Source organism: Erpetoichthys calabaricus, chromosome 8 (genome assembly GCF_900747795.2).
Source record: "Erpetoichthys calabaricus chromosome 8, fErpCal1.3, whole genome shotgun sequence".
NCBI lineage: Eukaryota > Metazoa > Chordata > Cladistia > Polypteriformes > Polypteridae > Erpetoichthys > Erpetoichthys calabaricus.
Window position 1 is genome coordinate 189787513 of NC_041401.2, and position 22759 is coordinate 189810271.

The 22759-nt window shown below is 41.7% G+C and overlaps 1 protein-coding gene across 1 annotated transcript in view; it reads left to right on the top strand.

Moving 5' to 3' along the window:
• Positions 1-17757, top strand: part of LOC127529027 (uncharacterized) — a 189931-nt gene extending 172174 nt beyond the window's left edge. Inside the window, exons 7-8 of the mRNA XM_051931276.1 lie at positions 12377-12455; positions 17566-17757. Coding sequence (XP_051787236.1) covers positions 12377-12455; positions 17566-17757 — 271 coding nt within the window. The remainder of the gene's footprint in view (positions 1-12376; positions 12456-17565) is intronic.
• Positions 17758-22759: the final 5002 nt, after the last annotated feature.

Consider the following 22759-nt stretch of genomic DNA (forward strand, 5'->3'; position numbering starts at 1 on the left):
TTTAATTTGAACCTCCTTTAGTTATTTAAATCTATTTCTGTAATTTTCTGGTTTTTCATTAACAAATCCTTGATTTATAAATTTTTCCTGATTCACATTTTTTTAACAGAGGTCAGTTTTAGGGAATCCATTCCCGGGTTCCCGATTACTGGGAACCCGGGATTCCCGGACATTTTTCATTCCCGCATTCCAGGGAAAACGGGAACGGCCAAGCTCACATATATAGTGGGTAAAAATCGATCAAGAAATAACAGAGTTATAGTTGAAAATAATTAAGGTGGCGCCATTGCTGCAGCTTGCACTTCATCAGACAACAGCTTTGAACAGCAACTTGAAATTGCAATGCATCAGTCTGTTGCATCCTCATTATCTGTGCCAAGAAACTTGCCATCACAGAATGATGACAGGAAACTGGATGCATCAGTAAAAGCTGAAATGGTGGTGTTTCAGAGCAACGGCAAGCGCGGGCATTGTTTAGAACAAGTGTATCAGTATCTGATGATTGTGCCGTCTACTTCAGTGGAGGCAGAGCGTGCTTTCTCTGTGGCTGGCGTACTTCTGCACAAAGGTGCGTTCTTGGACGACCGCACGCTGGACACATTAATAATAATAATAATAATAAATTACATTTATATAGCGCTTTTTTCAGTACTCAAAGCACTATCCATACAGAGAGGAACCCGGGAAGCGAACCCACAATCTTCCACAGTCTCCTTACTGCATGGCAGCAGCACTACCGCTGCGCCACCTGTGAGGATGTTGTGCTTTCTATGCTTTTATTACTGCTTGTAGATAAGGTTAGTCTTTTATTTGTGTCAACATATTGCAGTAGTTTTATTAAAAATAAGTGTCGGTCGTTCTAAAACCGTTCACATGTGAGATGCCTGTGCACTGTATCATGCCCGGGATTCCCGGGAATGAAATGCGGGATTCACGAATACCGGGGAATGGATAAACTCGTCCGGGAATGGATTCCCTAGTCAGTTTATGGTCATACCTTATCTTAGATTTCTTAAATTAGATAAACTTTATTAATCCCATGGGGATAGTAGTTGATTGTTTATAGTCTTCGTTTCGAGTCTCATGATGGGTCGCTATGGGCAGTTGCTCCACTATGATTGTACAAGTTGGAACGGGATGACTGTCAACAATAAATCTCCAAGGGAGATTTGTATGCCACATGATGACTGTCAGCGGAGAATGTCAAAGGGAAAAGCAACCCCCCCCAAATCCCGACCCACTTCCGGGATTATTGTCAGCAGCAATTCTGGGTCTCGAACATACTAAGAATGACAAGATTGGGGTTGCGACAAAAAAAAATGTAAGTAGCACTGCTGTGAGATGCTCTTTAGTCTTTTAATGGAGAAATTGTAACTTATAAAATAACATGGAGGTGGTGAATTTGCTCTCTCTCTCTCGCTCGCTCGCATGTGCGCGCTCTCTGTCTCTCTCTCTCGTTCACTCTCTCTCTCGTTCGCACTCTCTCTCGTTCGTGCTCTCTCGCTCGCTCTGGCTTTCTCTCTCTTGCTCGCTCGCACTTTCTCTCTCTCTCTTGCTCGCTCGCTCGCGCTTTCTCTCTCTCTCTTGCTTGTTCGCTCACGCTTTCTCTCTCTCGCTCGTGCGCGCTCTCTCTGTCTTGCTCGTTCGCTCGCGCTCCCTCTCTCTTTTGCCTCGCTCACTCGCGCACGCTCTCTGTCTCTCCTGCTCGTTCGCTCGCACGCGCTCTCTCCCTCTCTCTGTCTTTCGTCATGCAACAAAAACAGAAGGGCATTTCGCGGAAAACGTGTCCTAAACTCTTCCTATACAATCACAAGCGCGTCGTACACGGGGAAAATTTTTTTCATGATTTTCTTTGTAAAAATTAGGGTGCGCGTCTTACACGAGGGCACATGGTACACGAGTAAATACGGTACACTACTCATGTTGCCAGAGCAGATCTATTAAGATCATAAAAGATACCACACACTCGGCACATGGGCTGTTTGAACTTCTGCCCTCTGGAAAACGTTACCGCGGTATGCACTGCAGAATGACCAGATTTAACAGGAGCTTCTTCCCCCAGGCCATCAGAATACTAAACTCTGTTAAATAACTGTCCTTTTGCTCTCTTACTCACTGTGCACTTTACTACCACAAATAGGTCTTAAGTTTACATCATATTGTATTGTAATATCGTACAATATTACATTGTATATATTATGTATAAATATTGCATCCATATAGTGCAATATCACAATCACTGTGAAACAATGTGCAATATTTTCTTTCATATATTTCACCCACTGACTGGCTTACATTTATATATATCTTTTGTTTTTATTGTTTGTACTGTGCTGCCTTGTGCTGTCTTACGCTGTCTTACCTCCTTTCAGTGTAAGAAGTGAAATGTTTGTAATGCCTGTATGTTGTCTTCCATGCACCTGTCTTTTATGTCTGCACATTGAGCCTGGAGAAACGCAATTTCGATCAGCTATGCATCTGTTGTTGTACTGTTGTATGGTATGAATGACAATAAAGTTCACTTACTTACTTAAGTGAGGTGCCACTTTCCAGGAAGGCCTCTTTTAATAGGTTTCAGACCAGAAGGGGGCGGTAGTTGGGGAAGCAATGGGGGTGTGGTCAGTCGGCTTCCTGGTTCGCCTCCTCTGTGCTGCTGAGGGAAGAAATAAGACATTCAGCCACAATGCCACCTCTTGCCCTGGGGTGCTACGACCTACCTGATCAGAGCCAACACGGTGATCCTCAGACGCTCATGTGTGGCTGTACAGCCGAAACTTAGTGTCTTTAACCTTCTTGTCAGACTTTTTTTCTGAAACGGGAATAACCTTGATATTTTTTGCTTTCATAAAATATGGTTTAGGGTCAAACAACCACAAAGGCACAGACAGTGAGAGTCGTTTTCTTCTTGGTGAGCTGGAGGGATTGCCTGTCTCACCGCAACCACCCCCCCTCCCCCCCCCACAAAAATACACCTCCCACCCCTTTATTATAATTTATAGCAATACACTGAATAAATCCGCTAAGGTGAAAGATTATGCATTCTAATGGATAAATAACAGTTAAATCTATTTTCTCACTTGTTAAACAACAATTCCCAAGTCTTTATTAAAACAAATGAGTTGGTTATTTTTTTTTTCCCTTTGTGCAAGAATCTCTGCAGGTTATCAAAATACGTCACAGTTCCTTTCTGTTCAGCAAAAGATTTGTCAGATTTCCAATATTTTAGAATTATTTTCTAAGCCCCAGCGGGTAGGCCAGAATGCAATTTCTTCATTACTCATTCCGTGCCACGAGAAGGCGGCAGCAGTACAGGAGGGACGGAGCAATATGGAATCATTACAGCGGCTCGTTCCTCTTATGTATTAAACCATTTGACCCAAAACAATGCATTTTAATATGCATGCTGTATATCAGCTCGGTAATATTTCATTTGTGCCTGCTTCTTGGCCGTTTAATGAGAAGAGCAGGAGCACAAGGACACACTCTTATTTGACATATTATTTATTTCAAGAATAAATGTGAATTCTGCACAGGTAAAATGTTCAAAGTGTCCTCTGTACTTTTTTTATTTTTTATTTTACTGATTAGGAGTCCATTCTGTCACCCAGCACTATGCTCAGTTTACTTATAGTGGTGTCACAGTTGGCCATGCTGACTGTCGCACAGAGCATATGGATTTATCCTGAACAGGTCACTAGCCATCTAAGGGTATCCCGTAAGATGTGCACTTACCGTGATCTGGAATATTGTTGTTTATTCTGGCTGTGGGATAGCAGTATATTTAAAAAAAAAAAAACAAAACACTACGGCTGTTGTAGAAGTACCCAGGTGGCAAGCCCATATGGGCCCCATCTCTATTTTATAGGGGCCAAAATATATAGCAAAATACATTAAATTGGGCACCCAAAGACAACTTGCAGATCCTCCTTGGCATCCTCTCTGACCTTATTAACACTGGGACTGCCCTCAGGTGGTCTGAGCCTTACAAACGTCTTGGGCTGATCCTACTTTGTTTCCTGTCATGGAGAGATGTCAAGGGTGCAGTAGACTGTTGTTGGTGAGCTCTCTCCTCGTCTCTCTATACGTGTCCTCACTAGACCCCTTTGTAGGACCCCATTGTTTCACTTGTCAGTGCTGTGCTGATGATTTACAGCTATATTCACCGGAGAACCACACGGTATCGGCCACAATCTCTGTATGTCTTGCTGATATTACAACCTGGATGAAGAAACATCATCTCCAGCTCAACCTCGCAAAGATGGACCTTCTTCTTATCCCAACTCATCTGTCGGTTCAGCACCTTAGCTCCATTCAGCTTATTATCACTAACACCTGCTATCAACAACAACATTTATTTCTGTCGCACATTTTCATACAAATGATGTAATTCAAAGTGCTTTACATAATGAAGAAAGAGAAAAAAGACAAAATAAATAAGAAAATAGAATTAGGGAACACTAACATGGGAAAGGCACTATATAAATAAAATGTATTATCCATCCATCCATTATCCAACCCGCTGAATCCAAACACAGGGTCACGGGGGTCTGCTGGAGCCAATCCCAGCCAACAGGGCACAAGGCAGGAACCAATCCTGGGCAGGGTGCCAACCCACCGCAGGACACACACAAACACACCCACACACTAAGCACACACTAGGGCCAATTTAGAATCACCAATCCACCTAACCTGCATGTCTTTCGCCCGGAGGAAACCCACGCAGACACGGGGAGAACATGCAAACTCCACGCAGGGAGGACCTGGGAAGCGAACCCGGGTCTCCTAACTGCTAGGCAGCAGCGCTACCCACTGTGCCACCCAAATGTATTATTATTATTATTATTATTTTTTTTTTTTATTATAGAATAAAAGTAAAGTCCGATGGCCAGGGAGGACAGAAAAAACAAAAAAGAATCCAGACGGCTGGAGAAAATAAATCTGCAGGGGTTCTGAGGCCACAAGACCACCCGCCCAGCCCCCTCTAGGCATTCTACCTAACATCAATGACCTCACAATCAGTCCTCATGGTATTCAGGGTTCACATGGAAGAACTTGATGATGACGGTTGTGTGGACTTCTGGCCTTTAATCCATCAATGGAGGGACAGCACGGTGCTTTGATCAGGTGCTGGTGGCGCAGATCACAGAAAACCAGAAAAAGAACAGAAGAGAAAGTAGGGGTTATAGTATGGGTTATGGAGCCACCAGGAATGATAATTAAATACATATATAGAATATCAGGGTTACACTAAAATGAAGCTATGAGAAAGCCATGTTAACGTAACGAGTTTTTAGCAGTGTTTTAAAGTGCTCCATCGTATTGGCCTGGTGAATTTCTATCGGTCAGCTATTCCAGATTTGAGGTGCATAACAGCAGAAGGCCGCCTCACCACTTCTTTTAAGTTTAGCTCTCAGAATAATAAGCAGACACTCATTTGAAGATCTAAGGTTATGATTTAGAGTGGAAGATGAAAGACATTCTGAAATATTGGATGGAGCGAGATTATTTAAGGCTTTGTAAACTATAAGCAGTGTTTTAAAGTCAAGCATTTTAAATTCAATGTCTAGTCGGTGTGCAACTTTGGGTTGATGATTGATGACCAGCTGTCCTTCATAGAACATGCTGCTATGGCCTCTGTCTTTCAGATTCACTCTGTTGTCACGCATATGTGTAAGAGGGTCACCTTCCGAGTTCTTCACAGGTATGTAATACCACCCCAAGCCAAAAGGGGCGCTGCTGCCAACTTCCTGGTCTTCTTTTTGTTCCACAGTACAGAAAGACTACCCAGTGAGTTCAACTAACTCCGCCCCTTCCAGCCCCTGGCCTATAAACACAAGACCACCTGGGTGGCGGAACAGATGCAGCAACGCCTGTATTTCTGTCTGCTTTTCATGAGAGATCTACTTAACGGATTTAGATCGTTTTTTTTTTCTAGAGCTTGCTTGAACATTCCGGTTGATTTTACGACCTCACTCATCGCGCCAAGTATCATAGTTTGCTTGCGGAACCGATTTATTTGCACGAATCCATGAGTGACGCAACGGGACCCTCCTCACTCATGCGGCAGCTCCGGGGTGTACCTGACCTCCGCTTAGCTAGCAAATGAGAGAACTACTTAACAGATTTAGATCGGGATTTTTTTCTATAACTTGCTTGAACATTCTGGTTGATTTTTGCGACTTCTCTCATCGCGCTAAGAATCGTAGTTTGCTTGCAGGAGCGATATGTTCGTGCTGATCTGAGACAGACGCTGCGGGCCGAGGGGAGGGGGAAGCGGGACGTCAGGAGTGGGGAGCCGGGCAGGGCCCTCCTCACTGTCCTGTTTCATTTCTATGTGGGCGGAGCTGCGGGGGACTACTGCTATATATTTTTATATATATATATATGTATTTTTTAGACAAAGTCAAAGTTTTGGAGATTGTCCCTGTTTAGTGAAGGTTGTCACAATATTGGATTGGTTTATAAAGACTTGAGTCCAAACAGAACTGATCAGAGTAATAATGGCGGACATTTATATAGTGAAATTGCAGAAAATGATGTAAGCATGTGGCATTCTGGGAATCAGAAGTGATGTCATCTAGAGGTGGGACTTAGAGGGTTGGAACCGGAAGTGACATCATAAGCCGGAAGTGATTATTATTGTGGTGATTCTTTAGTTGTTCTGTGGGGATGAGAGGAGAGATAGTTAAAGTATAGCGCCAAACCCCAGTCTGGCGAGCAATTCCCGTTATTTGAGCCCGTAAACTGTCCCCCATTCGTGCGTGTGTGACTATATATAAAATTAAAGTGCCCACTTGCATATGTATTGTATTTCAGCGTAGTTACATGTTGGATTGCATTTACTTTTGGCTCAAATGACATTCCTTAGGTTCCTACCTTACACTGCGTGATCCTAGAACAGGCTTTGGCCCCCTGTGACCCTGAATTAAATGGTGTGTGTATAACTATATTTTTACAGTAAGGATGGATATACACATGGGATCGGTGGCAGAAAGTGTAATGCATGGTGAGCGTGTAAACTGCCTTACTATATGAAGACGGAATGGAAAGCTTTTCAAGAGCAAGTGTAAAGCAGCACTGCATGAATATTTCAGAACGTATTCAGCGCGTGCCATTTTTTTCTTACATGTGCCTGTTCGAGCCTAATTGCAATTAATGTATCCATTTTGATTAATTTCATGATTACCATCTTTTTCAGTCAGAGATAACTGAGATAAAATAAAGAAAAATATTCACAGCATGATACGCTTTGAAGGAAGGCGAAGGGAGGAATAGAAACCCGCTGTTGCGTGAATAAAGCTTTTTTTTTTATTTTTCCCTCTCCTCCCTGAGATGTATTCATGTAAATATGGACAAAATTTACAGCAGTACTTACTGTGCAGCTGTTGGGTGGCTCAGCAGTTGGTGCCAAGTGCTGCAAACAAATCCCGGCCTGAGCTCTGCCGAGCTTGTAGGCTTTGCATGTTCTCCCTGTGTGGGATTTTCTTGTGGGTTTCCTCCCATATGCATCAATTCATGTGAGTACAATGGAGGAGTCCCGACTCACCATCTTCGATTTGCTTTATACTTTAAGGAAATGATGCTGATGTACCCAATAACTGGTGTGTTCGATTGTAGACCTCATTAGTTTGTTAGTAGGAGTGTGGCTCTAATTTTACTGTAAAGAAAATGGCAATGTTCTGCAAGTCAAAACTCGAACTGTTAATGCTACATTCATGAAAATTTCAGGGATTGTTGTTTGGTATTTGGGTGTCTTTAAAATAGTTGGTCCACAATTGCATTATTTGGCAGTTTAGGTCTGGTTGAAAAATTGTATAAAAATATTTCAGTCTTTAGAGCACATTGGCCCTCAATATCTGCACCCTAAGCCACATCAGATCTTTCAAATTTTGGTTGTTATCACTCATGTTTTAATTCCTCTTTTACAAACTTTGTCTGAAAGAAATCAAACTTTTTCATTTATGTGGCATTCAATATGTGGGGAAAAAAAAATAATTTTCACGCCTATATTTTAATGCTTATTGGCCAGGTGTGACAAATGTTGTGAACTTGGTGTCCCAAGCTCTAAAGAATTTTCAGCGCACGTAGTAACAAACACTTCCATTAATGCTCACTAGAGGGGGATTTCACAGTCCAACCCTGGCTAGTAATTAAAGCAAGCAATCTTTATATAAAATACAAGATTTATTCTTCACAGAAAGGATTCCAAACACAACAAACCTTCATGAAACACAAAGGCAAAATAAAATTGTTTGAAACAAAGAGAGTCCAAGTCAAACAAAGTCCCAATACAGAATCCAAATGAAGTGGTTTAAAAAAACAGTAAGGGGGCAAAATCACAAAATATACAAAGAGCACAAGCACAGCAAAACACAAATAACACATTCACAATGAACTGCCAGGAACTGAGGGACACCCTCCTGATTTATGGGGTGGAGAGCAGTAGCTGGTGGTGATTGGCAGGAGGCCCCGGCTCTTGAGGAAAGACCCACATAACGTATGGAACATAACAAAAGCAGCCTTTATACACAGGCAATACAAAAATAAGGATAGATGCACATAATAAAAAAGGAATGAAAAACAAACAAAGGAGACATAGCACATGAATTTAAACCCCAGCACACCCTGCCTGAGACTCTACTACAATGTGTGCCACAAAAAGATTTATTACCCCTAGTAAGGGCCTGTTTTACTTGGTACAAGCCTAGAATTGTGCTCACTAGCTATTGAGTACAAGGACGTTCTTTTCAGCAGGTAGGTAGTCAAATCGGCGTGGGTCAGTCAGGAACATTTTCTAAAATTGGATCATTTGGCATGGATTGACTCGCTTTCCAAAAACGTGAATGTTACGCTAATAAAATGAGACAAGCCTTCATAGCTGAACTTGAACTTCATTGACAGGCAATGCTGCAACTAAGAATTTGTCTGAGTGTAAAGGCTACAGATACCAAAACAAAAACACGCCTGACGGTGTAATACATGATAGCATGACACTACTACATACAGAGCCCAAAAACACAACACAGGTGATGCTGATCCAAAGGTTTTAATTGGACAGGGTGACAACAGCAGATGTTTGTCAAGAAATGGGGTGGAGGGGGTTGGGTTGTTGATGGGACGATACTCCTCACTGGGACTTGGACTGCCAAGTCAGAAGATCTCTTTCTTTGTATTCATTCTGGTGTGTGTTCAGACCATCTATCATATCGTGACTTTATCTATTATATAGTGCCTTATCTATCTATCTATCTATCTATCTATCTATCTATCTATCTATCTATCTATCTATCTATCTATCTATCTATCTATCTATCTATCTATCTATCTATCTATCATATAGTGCATTTTCTATCTATCTATATTATAGTGCCTTTCCTATCTATCTGTTATATAGTGTATCTATCTATCTATCTATCTATCTATCTATCTATCTATCTATCTATCTATCTATCTATCTATCTATCTATCTATCTATCTATCTATCTATCATATAGTGCATTTTCTATCTATCTATATTATAGTGCCTTTCCTATCTATCTGTTATATAGTGCATCTATCTATCTATCTATCTATCTATCTATCTATCTATCTATCTATCTATCTATCTATCTATCTATCTATCTATCTATCTATCTATCATATAGTGCATTTTCTATCTATCTATTATAGTGCCTTTCCTATCGATCTATTATATAGTGCCCTTCCTAGCTATCTATCTGTTTATCTATCGTATAGTGCCTTTCATATCTCTCACCTGAGTGAAACCATGGTAGTGATCATTTAATTAAATAATAAATGTAATTAAGAGCATTTGATTAAGAAATCACTTGGAATTAAAAGCAGTTGCAAGGTTGGGTCACCCTAATAAGGACATTTGGGGTCTCTAAGAGCAAAACATTCTCCATTTTTGTAAACAAGTTCAATTTACACCCTCCATTAACGAGTGAATGATAACAGCCGGGCCAAGGAGAAGCGCTGCGCATGTGCACTCCACGTTTGCTGCACTTGACAATCGTTAGTTTTGATTTGTTTTGCTTCATGGCCTTTTCCAAGGACACCAGAAGAGGGTGCAAATGGTCTGCACGTCAGAAAGAAAATTAAAGGAAATAATTATTTTTATGTACAAAGACGCTGCCCTGCAGTTTATTAATTCAGTAATAAATTCTCCTTGATATGCTGGTGTTATCTAATAAGCTGCTTGAAAAACAATTTTGTTATGTATACTCCATATAAAGAAAATATTTCTAATTTCCTATTTCCATTACAGATTTTCAATAAGCAAAGTCCTCTTCTAGACCTCACTAGATATTGCAAAATAAAGAGGCTAATAACAATCACGGTAATGTCTAACCTTTTTAAAATTACATACCAAATAATTATGCTAACGGTGAGTTTGAGACTCGCAGTTTTGCTAATCCTCACCAGGCTCCTGTTGTTTTAGATTTTTTAGTCTCAATTTGTTTACAGTGTACATGTGCATTAAATCATCTCCAGAGCAAAATTAAAGTATTTGTTAGTGTTGTGTAAGACTTTTTTTATTGCATAGTTATAAATCATTGTCACCACATAATGTAAAACACTTTTTAATGAATTAGCATTTGGAGGAGGTGGAGGAAATATTCCCATTAAAAGTCTTATTGTCATCACCTTCCTCGTAATATATGACGTCTTAATCACAGAAATAAAATTTTTATTATCAGAAATGAAGCTGTGAGGAAAATTTGTCCATTTAGTTAACGTGGGTTTGTTTTTATGGTTATTGTGTTCAGATCCCCACCACTGGAGGCTTTGGCAGAATTAAACTGCCAGCTGTACGTACGCCGCTGTTTTCAAAGACGTTCTTGCTGGTCAGCGGAAGAGAGAAATCCTAGAATACACCATTTCAGAAAGCATCTGAGCTCTCAAAGTAGGAGGATAAAAGTGCATGACCTGCAGATCAAGACTCAGCTGCTTCTTCTTAGTAGCTAAGTGAAGACATCATGATCCGAGATGTTCATCCATCTGACAGGTTCTCCTACCTCAGAAGAGGACTTCTGAAGCTCCATTTGAGAGACCGACCATTGGATTCTCAAACACCTCTCTGACCAGGGTCCTTATTTCCTGGTTTGTGCAGTTTTGGCCAGGCGTCCAACTCTAGGAAGAGTTCTGGTAATTCCAAACTGCTTCCATTTCACAACAGTTGAGGCCACTGTGCTCTTGGGAACACTCAAACCCCGAGCTCTACCTCTCTGCAGTCTTAATAAATTTGCAAACCTTTTCTGAAAACATGTTTTCACTTTCATTATGAGGTATTGAGTGCAAATTGGTGGGTATAAATGGCGAAATGTAATCCTTTCAATGTTAAATGTACAACATGGTAAAGCGTGCAGAAAGTTAAAGGGTCTCAAGACCTTATAAGGCCACTGTATGATTTCTCTGCAGATCTCCACCATGACCAGCTACACCGTAGCAGCCTCATCATTGAGTTTAACTCACCATCGTGTACATCATTTCAAAATTTTGTGTTTAAGAAATACTACACTTAGTCAAAGACCCTCTAACAACTAACTAAAGGACATCAGATGAGGCCATATTAGCACCACCTGAGAAGGACTCTGGTGTCTATAGAAGCTATTTCAGCAACAACAAACCTATTTGGACTTGTCTTTTAATTACGTGACATTGTAAAATGCTGTTAAAGTAAATCACTAATAATTGTAACATGTAATTACAGTCTGCTGTCACTGTGAGAGCCGGTGTATCCGTTAGGCTGCCGCCTAGGGCACCGTCATCTGAGGGATGCCATTTATGGCAGGTAAGGGGCAACCAGATCATTTGTGTTTCTGAGTGTGCACTCGCACTCCGTACACTGAGGTGGTCCCCCTGTACCAGCCAGGCGTCAGACTGTAATGATAAAGAGGGTCAATGGGGGAACCCCCCACCATTCCTAGTTGTCAAACTGTGATGATACTAATTGAGCGCCATTACCCACTTATGAAAGTAGTGTGTACGTACATCAAAGGGCACGCGCTCCTTAAAGTTCATGGTATATGCACAAATGGGTGCCACTTGTGTTGTTGAAGGGTCGCATGCGCAGGACACCAATGGGGACGAACCAGGTTGTCGAAGTCTAAAAACGGCGACTACCCGCTGTGGACAATGAGGGGTGACGTGTCATCCCTGCCTAGGTCTCCAAATTGGCGTTGAGCGGCATTGATCACTGTTACTGTTTAGCATGTCTCATTGCTTCGAAAATATTCAAAAACAAGTGATATCGGTCTCTTTGATAAAGTACAGTATGTTTACAATGCACCAATATTTTCAAACTTAGTTGCAGAATGCACTTGATTGTTACACCGAGTAGACATTTTCTAACTTGTTGTCTTTGTATCTGTAGATGTGAAGCACTCAATGGAATATCCTGTCATGAACACAGAGTTGGTCCTACAGAAGTTACACTACGGAAAATCTATAAGGTAAGGTCACTCACTGTCTTTGCAGTTTTGTCAGAAATATTACAATTCAGGGCGTTACGGTGGTGCAGTGGGTAGCGCTGCTGCCTCGCAGTTAGGAGACCTGAGTTTGCTTCCCGGGACCTCCCTGCGTGGAGTTTGCATGTTCTCCCCGTGTCTGTGTGGATTTCCTCCCACAGTCCGAAGATGTGCAGGTTAGGTGCATTGGCGATTCTAAATTGTCCCTAGTGTGTGCTTGGTGTGTGTGTGTGCACGCGCCCTGTGGTGGGCTGGCGCCCTCCCCGGGGTTTGTTTCCTGCCTGGTGCCCTGTGTTGGCTGGGATTGGCTCCAGCAGACCCCATGACCCTGTAGTTAGGATATAGTGGGTTGGATAATGGATGGATGGATATTACAATTCATAAAAATTACTGTTCGTGTTTTTTGTTATTAATTTTAACGTAACATTCAATAGTTTGTTAACATTATGGGTCATGAGTGCCGCCTTTTTTGTTAATCTGGTTTTATGATGTCGGGTGCTATCACAGCAGGTGTGTGCTGCGTGGGGTGACGTCATGTTGTCCATCTCATTTAAGGCTGAAGGCTGTTGCAGTATCAAGTGGATTTACTGTACTTAAAGTCAGATTGTGACCCATTGATTGTTTAGTCTCTTCAATTACAGTAAATAAACCCTTCTGAATCCGCCTCACCTCTGGCTCATCGAAAATGTGGAAGTGTGACTTTCCATGAACTTTGCATAATGCAGTGAAGTCAAAAGGGATGCCGAAAGTAAATTAGTTTTAAGTAGAATGTAATGGTGCAGTGGTCTTTGAAGTATCCAACAGGGCAACAGATGTGTCTGCCAGTTATGCTGGACCATTTATTGTGACCTGATCTGTGAGGCAGTAGTGCTAACCACCGTGCCACTCTGAGATCAAACTATACACCGAGTTCACAATACTCTGGGTCCTTTACCTCTCTCTGAATCTCCCGAGACCCTAACGCTATGACTATCTAACACCCACAAGCCTGTGATACAAGGGATCAGTGTTTAACATTCAAGAGGCTGTCCCTGTCACTTCCCGATCTGTGCTACATAGCGAGCAACATAACACTTTTAATCCAGCAGTGAAAACACAACATGTAATGAATTGATGCAGACCAACAAAGGATTTTCAAAGTCTTCTCATTCTGGTCAACTGATGTACCCCCTTAAATGAAAATATTGCAAAGTTTTTAATGCATACGGGGTGATAATGCGTCTACAGTAGTGACATCACACATGCATGCATACACCATAAGTTACTCACACATACACAAAATAGACCAGCAGTGCCATAAAATGTGAGGGGGAATACACTTACAGTACACATTTGTCATACAAATCGGGCTGGGTGCACAGATTGGGTAGTGACATCCCTGTCCAACATGGCTGCTACAGCGCTGTGATATCATTCTGGCTTCACAAAGCATCATGGGCTTGCTGGGAAGAAAAGGTTCATCTAAGTTTACTGCACACCGTGTTTTCAGGGACAAATTTGGTGAACAGGGTCACCGGCAGAGTCGGCAAATTCACTGAGAAAATTATTTTGATGAATTTCGCTAATCAACACTACTTTTCAAGTCCCCCCAATATTTAGTTATTTTCCATCGCTGCAATTTTGTGTTTGAATATCTTTTATTATTTTCTGATTGTTTTTCACTTCGCGCTCCCTTAAGGCTCAGTTTCTTGATTCCCTGCCCTGCATTCATCAGGTTTGTGGAAAGATCGAAGGGGTCACGACAGAAGCTTCTTTTCTAGTGTTTATGTGCTTCTTGAATGCTACTGTTTAGTACTTTATGACTTTTTATTTGTTTTTTATATTTGTGTAACATTTTTGGAAACTTTTCCTTTTTCTGCCTGCCTTTGTATATTTTGCACTCCAGCTTTTTTTTTTTCTTTTTCCAAATACATGTTTTTAGATTTCAGCTTTCAAGTCAAGATCAAAGCTTTCATTAGCTGTTTATGGCTCTGAAACTTTGTTTGTCCCTGCTGTAATTCTCTAAATGGTACGCACTGTATACCGAGTCTGAGGGAACATGGCCTGTTTCCCATCCACGTAGTGTAGGCTTCTTGTCTCTGATGGCACCTTCGGGGGAAGCCATTGGCATCCTCAAGCAAAAACAGAAGAGTAATAGAGCTGTGGTGACAAATGTATGGAGGAAAAATACATGCAGCAACAAATGGGCACAGCTAGTAAGCCCACCTTTACTGGAAAGATTTTTTTGTAAATATTATGTAAATGAAAGTAAATTGAGTCAAAACAAAGCATTTCATACAAGAAGAAGCACTAAACATAGAGAAAATGTGCCTAAGGATATTCCACTATTGTTCACGGGAACGTTTTCTGGAAGTGGTTCACTTAACAACTTGTATTTAGCCCGCACTATGCATTACATTTTTTTTTTTTTTAAATTTTATTTTAATCCTCACAGACATGTTCTCAAACCAACCACCCATCCTCTTATTAGGTATTAAGATATTGGAAATAAGGAAATTAAGTATATACAGTATTTCTTTGTGTTGAATTTCAAAAGTTAACTAAACTTAAGAATAAACAGCATTCTGAGTTAAAAACTTTGGAACTCCTTGATATTAGTTTTCCTTCCTTCGCAGCTTTCTCAGTTTGAACTTTGACATTTTTATTATATCACTAGCCATTCCCCGCAGCTCCGCCCGTGTAGTACTGAAACAGGATAGTGAGTAGGTGTATCCAGCAGGAGGCGCTAGCTTTCTTGTTGGAATATGTTCTTTTGTAATTGTGGCATGTTACATAACCCAAAACTATATAGATATAATATAAAAAGGCGATACCCCTCCCTTAGTGATACGGCGGTAAGAAATCACATAGGAGAAATAACTTGGCATTCTTTAATGATGGTTTACACGACATATCAGATGAAGGAAGCCATGACAAGAACCCAGTTTGGGAGTGGGAGCCTGATGTGTAGAGTCTGCCATTTTCGTCGCTACGTTGGAAGGATTTTCCGGATTGGATGACGTTATCTCCCATCCGTCCGTCTGCTTCAAAGGTGTGCCAGGCAATGTTCCAAGGCTTTATACTCTTTCTTCATGTGCAGGCCCCCACTTCGGTGAATCATGCCTTTCCAAACAAGGAAAAGGGGATACAGTTTCATACTGACTTTGACACACAGAAATGGTGTACAATGCCCATTTTGCAGTTGTCCCTGTATTGTCTCCTAATGCTTGCCTAGCAGTTCTAAATGATGAGCCTCTGTGTGCTAAATCTGTGTCCACTGTGCAAGTGAGTAGAAAGAAAAGTAGATTTATAAAATATTTTTGTACAGAGGACAGTGACATATTAAACTTATGTTACAGGAGGGCCAGGCTCCCCACTCCTGACGTCACTCTTCCCCCTCCCCTTGGCCCGCTCTGTCTTGGATTAGCATGAATATATCACTCCTGCAAGCAAACTATGATTCTTAGCGCAATGAGAGAAGTCGCTGAATCAACCGGAATGTTCAAGCAAATTCTAGAAAAAAAAATATGTAAATCCATTAAGTAGTTCTCTCGTTCGCTAGCTAAGTGGAGTTAAGGTACGCCCTGAGGCAATACACGCGAGTGAGGAGGGCCCTGCCCATTCGCACAAATACAGTAAATCGGTACTGCAAGTGAACTATGAGAGAAGTTTCAAAATCAACCGGAATGTTCAAGCAAACTCTACAAAAAACCCAAACTAAATCCATTAAGTAGTTCTCTTGCTCGCTAGCTAAGTGGAGTTAAGGTACGCCCTGAGGCAGACACGTGAGTGAGGAGGGTCCTGCCCATTCGCACAAATACAGTAAATCAGTACCGCAAGTGAACTATGAGAGAAGTTTCAAAATCAACTGGAAAGTTCAAGCAAATTCTAGAAAAAAACCCGATCTAAATCTGTTAAGTAGTTCTCTCGTGGAAAGCAGACAGACAGACAGATGCATTGGATTTTATATATATATATATATATATATATATATATATATATATATATATATATATGTATATATATATATATATATATATATATATATATATATATATATATAGTAACCACCCATACAATCAGATTGTGACACAGACTATGAATGCAGTGAATGTAATTACCCCGATCTACATGCTGTCAAATAAACGAACCACACGCCGTGGCGCACCGTTAGGGGCATCGCCTCTGGCGCTGACGTCCGAGGTTCGATTCCCGAAAGGGAGTGCAGTGGAGTGTATACACCTGATGAGCCCAGAATGAGGGCGAAACACGTGTCGTGTACTCTTTGCATTTATTTGACAGTAAACTATTTCAACCATATATATATATATATATATATATATATATAATAGAGAGAGAGAGAGATTACATTTGTGCATTTAATTGCTGCATATTGTCTTCTATATTAAAGATTTTAGCAAAAATAGATGGAAAAACAGGGAAAAAATGGAGTAAAATCATGTTTTTTGTTGGAAAAAATGAATTACTGAGAGTATACTGTATGTGGGTCAGACCTTTTTATAGTTCAGACCAATAAAACTTCATGTCTCCGGCCTATTAAGGGTTAGGGACTTGGTGCTATCCTTAATCGATTCAGCCAAATGTCTGGCTAAGTGCCTCCAAGATTTTTTTCAGTAATCTTTGGATGCTCAGAAATATGACAAAAACATATTTTTTCAAATGGCCACCATTTTGAAAATGGGGGGGGGGGATTCAGATGGGGATCAGACTCGTTTATGGTTCTGACCAAAAATATTAAGAATTTATTAGTTAAAATTCTGAGGTAACAACTCCAAAAATTAAAGTGCCTATTCTGGACAAAGGTACTTCTCTTGTTTTTTATTATGCAAGATATTTTAGTTAAAAATACTTGTTTTTTGGAAGTTATACCTGTACATATAGGATTGAACAATTCGACATGCAGATTATGTGTTGCCATGGACCATACAGGTGGTGTTCTGATTCAAGTCTGGTCCACGACTCCACCTGTCCATTTTATCTGTTCCACCTCCCGGTGGTGCTTCATCTGATATTCTCTGTTATGGCCGCGTCAAAGATGAGCAATGGAAGTTGTGTTTGGGAAGGCTTTAATGGTGTTTCACTGTTGCAATTTCAGCTGGATGACGTCAACGCTCTGTCATGGACGGATGACGAAAGAATTGCAAAGTATCTGAATGAGTGCTTTCGGCGGGATGAGAGGGATTATGGGAGCGTAACCATCATAAGCAAGAAATTAACAGAGCCACCAGTGCTGAGAACACAAAAGAAAGAAATTGTAAGAATATTTCTGTTTCTACATGTATTCTGAATTTGCTACAACGTTTGTGTGCTGCTAAAAGGCAACCAACCCATGTGGGGTGGTTATAAATTCAAGGGGTTGGTTACAAATGTGACAGAAGCCACAGAAACATTAGAGAGAGAGAAAGAAAGAGGGGCGCCCTCTCTGTCCACTGTGGTTCATTCCAGGCAAACGAGATCCTGGCAATTTACAGAACTGTACAGAACAGACTGCTTTATCCCAATCAGCCAGATTTTAAGAGGAGTCATTTTACAGAGACAGTTCTACTTACAGTTGTCGATACATTATGGCTGGCTGCAGCTACCAACATGTCATCTGCCCTCCATCCTTCTAAATCTCTCCAGTCTTTGAAATGGTCAATCATCATCATATCCTCCATGCCACCCTCTCTGACCTTTGGCATAACTGGGTGTTCCTTTGAGTGACCTGAATCCTACCTCTTAGACAAACTCTACCATGTGTCCTGGGGCCTCATTTGTAAAGCTTACATACGCACAAAAAAGAGGCTTGAAATGTGGAGGTACGAAACTTCCCATGCAAACGCTGGGATTTATTAAAGACAACTTGACATGTAACCTTGCATATTTTTACGGCAACTCTGACCAACGCGTATGCAACATTTAAAAGAAACTGGGAAATAATAACCCTTTTGCTCAAGCAAGGAAATGTAGCCAGAGCAGCTAATTGATGACTCACACGTACAATAATTCATAATTATAATTGTTACTTCTCGGGGAACAGGTTAGGAGTATCTACCCACTGTGCTGGAAGCCATTAATAATAATAATAATTCTTTACATTTATATAGCGCTTTTCTCAATACTCAAAGCGCTCAGCAATTGCAGGTTAAGGGCCTTGCTCATGGGCCCAACAGAGCAGAGTCCCTATTGTCATTTACGGGATTCGAACCGGCAACCTTCCGAGTGCCAGTGCAGATCCCTAGCCTCAGAGCCACCACTCCGCCATACATTAGCTGTCTAAGGAGATGCTACGTTCAGTTTTCATATGATATGGGCACAAATACATAAGACATAGCATATTTTTGCCTGCATAAAAAGTCAATTTTGCGGTAGTGTCCGGTTCTTGTTGTGCATTTGAAGCACTTTACTGCACTCATACTGCAATAATGGCATCTAGTGAGAATGAAGCTGCTGCTGTTAACCGTTAGCTGTGATATTCCAGCTGTTACAGCATACTTCTTAGGTAAACTGATTGAGAAAGTGACATGGCAGAGAGAAGAGGAAGAGCAGCGACATCTGCTAGGCGTGAATACAAGATAGGATGAAGAAGAAGAATGGCAGCTCCTATACCAGCTAAGTGTCAAGCACATGTGGTGCATTGTCCTGCTGGTACACGTGACCTACTGGGGCTGGAACCATGATCTTGGAAGGATCGGAGGTTCAGCTGTTGCTAGCATTATTATATTATAACAATATAACAACTCCACTTTTAAATACATATCAGAATGACAAAAAGGAAAGGAAAGAAATGAATAACGCTTGCTTTGGCTAAAGATAAAAAGAGCAGCCACAGTGAAGCAATTTATAGACATATTGCCATAGGTATGAAGGAGGCCCAGTAGCCATTTCTGTTGAATAGTTCATTGGCTGAAAGTCCTCAACGCTAGTGTGTCGTGTCAGAGAGAGGATGTGCAGCATTGTTGAATATGGCTGTCAGATTTGTCTTCATTCTTTCCTCCTCTGCTACCTTCCAGGGGTCCAGAGTGTGTCCTATAACTGAGCCTGCCTTTTAAAATGAACTTGTTGATTTGGTAGGCCTCATTTAAGAGTGATGTTACAGGCCCAGCACACCACACCAAACCACACTGGCCATCACAGAGATGTAGAAGATGTAAAGGATGTCGCTACCCACATTAAAGGAGTGCAGACTGCTAAGATAAAATGGTCTGCTCTGCCCTTTCTTTTATGGTTCCTCTGTGTTCCAAGACCAGCGTAGCCTGTCACTAATGTGGACCTCCAAGTATCTGTAGCAGTGCACCACCTCCGCAACCACTCCCCGAATAGTGACCAGGCTCAGAGGCTCTTTGGTGCAAGTCAATAAGCAGTTCCTTGGTTTTGCTGATGTTAAGTTGCAGACAATTCTCGATGTTCTCCCCCTGACTCCTCTCCCCGTTATCGATATACCTAATAAGTGCAGAATCATCTGAGAATTTCTGCAAGTGACATGACTGAGTGTTGTATTTACAAACCGTGGTGTACAGAGTAGCGAGAAAAGCAGACAGGCCTGTTCCTTGTGGTGCTCCAGTGTTGCTCACACAGTCCTTGAGTCTCACAAACTGTGCTTTCCATGACAGATGGTCCATTTATCCAGGACACCACAAGCTCATCCACCTGCCTATCTTTGTGGTTGGCTGGATGGTATTGAAGGCACTGGAGAAGTCAAAAAACAGAATCCTCACTGTGCGGCCATCTTTGTCCAGTCTTGTGGAGCAGATAGATAATTTCACCCTTCACTCCAATCTTTGTCCAATAGGCACACTGCAGTGGGTCCAGGTGGTCTACCACAAGAGGACTCGTACAGTCCATGAGCAGCCTCTCAAAGCTCTTCATGATGTGAGAAGTAAGTGCCACTGGAATGTAGTCATTAGTTTAAGAAGCACCCACCATATGATGCAGGATGTTTTCCACAGCAGCAGAACTTTTTGATACACTGAACAGGTGACCAAAGACATCACAAAGTTGGTCAGCGCAGGTCTTAACAACTCAAGCGCTGCCCCCATCCACTCTCATAGCTGCTTTTTGTGTGTAGTTTCATCATTTGTCATCTCAGTTTTTCATCAGTTATGGACAGCCAGTACTGGTAATCAGAGGTGGATTTATCACTGACCAATACCACCTGAAGGTAACACACACCACCACCATGTGCTTTGGTGGAGAGGAGGACTTTAGGGACCTTCACACCTCAATGATGTTAGGTTGGAGAATCTAAGTGATTAGGAAGCTTGTTGAGCTGTATGGTCTGTTCTTGTCACAGCTATCCTGTTTTAAAATTCCAGAAGAAATCCCATGATGAAGTCCATTTTTTGATATCTTAAGTTATTGAAGAGGGCTTGAAGACTTTTTTGTGCACATGATAGTCTTACCCTTCCAACCATTAGCGCTATCCGCCCGCATGTGTCAAATATCTAAGATGCCTGTAAGAAGCGAAAAGGCCGACTTGAAACTTTAAAAAAGTCGCCTGGTAAAAGAACCCTTTTCATTTAAGAGCAGTTTGTTGCATTCTGATATTTTTTGGCAGCCTTTGCTCTTGCTTTTCGACCAGCTGTGTGTGGGTTTCTGTGCTTGGCATTCATCTGGGGCGCGTCTGGATGGAGAACTGATTCACTAACATGACCTTATATTCTTATGTCAATTTTAAAATTAGACTTCTGAAAAAAAATAGAAAGAAATAGCAGTTAAACACCTATGGCAATGTGTACACTTTCTGCCCACCTTTGTGACACTAAAGCATGAGTGTCAGCCAGAGATCATAATCTTAAAATGGAGCGGGCAGAAAAGATGCTGGGTTTATGAAATATTTACTTAAAGAGTCTGCCTGTCTCTTCTCTTCGCTTCACTTCACTTCATTTCTCTTCTCTTCGCTCCCTTCATCCCCCTTAAAACAATGAAAGGTTCAGCTGCACAAACTACACTTTTTAAACTAAAGTGAATATGCGTGATTAATAACTAAGACCCAGGAATAAGAAACAGCAGCAAGGGGGTAAGTCCTTTGATGAAACCTCACCAGAAAATGTCACACAGAACACTTGAATGCACAAGAAAAAAATCACATATATATATATATATATATATATTTGTCACAGGAGGCTGGGGGTTAAACCCAGCCGGGACGCCTAGGAGGACCGGAGTAGGGCTTACGCCTCCCCCAGACCACGAGAGGGTGAATGCCCTGGTGGCTTTGGGGACCACGGGACCTGAGCTTGGAAGCTCAACACTATAGGGGCCCGTGGTCACCGCCAGGGGGTGCCCGAATGTCCGAGGAAACGTCCTGGGCGTCCCGGCTGGGTACCACCCCTAGCCCCTCGCCACAATATATATATATACACTCATTGGCCACTTTATTACGTACACCCTGCTAGTACCCACTTGGACCTCCTTTTGCCTTCAGAACTGCCATAATTCTTCGTGGCATTGATTCAACAAGCTGCTGGGGACATTCCTCAGGGATTTTGGTCCATATTGACATGATAACATCACACAATTGCTGCAGATTTGTCAGCTGCACATCCACGATGCGAATTTCCCGTTCCACCACATCGCAAATGTGCTGTATTGGATTGAGATCTGGTGACTGTGGAGGCCATTTGAGTCCAGTGAACTCCTTGTCATGTTCAAGAAACCAGTTTGAGGTGATCTGAGCTTTGTAACATGGCACGTTATCCTGTTGGACATAGCCATCAGAAGATGTGCACACTGTGGTCATAAAGGGATGGGCATGGTCAGCAACAATACTCAGGTAGGCTGTGGCATTTAAATGATGCTCGGTTGGTACTAAGGGGCCCAAAGTGTGCCAAGAAAATATCCCACACACCATTACACCACCAGCCTGATCTGTTGATACAAGGCAGGATGGATCCCTGCTTTCATGTTGTTGACGCCAAATTCTGACCCTACCATCTGAATGTCATAGCAGATATCGAGACTTGTCAGACCAAGCAACGTTTTTTCTAATCTTCTTCTTGTCCAATTTTGGTGAGCCCGTGTGAATTGTAGTCTCAGTTGTCTGTTCTTAGCTGACAGGAGTTTCACCCGGTGTGGTCTCCTGCTGCTGTGGCCCACCTGCTTCAGGGTTTGATGTGTTGTGTGTTCAGAGATGCTCTTCTGTACGCCTCGGTTGTAACAAGTGCTTATTTGAGTTCTTGTTGCCTTTCTATCAGCCCAAACCAGTCTGGCCATTCTCCTCTGACGTCTGGCATCAACAAGACAATTTCACCCAGACAACTGCCGCTCACTGGATTTTTTCCCTTCTTCTGACCATTTTCTGTAAACCT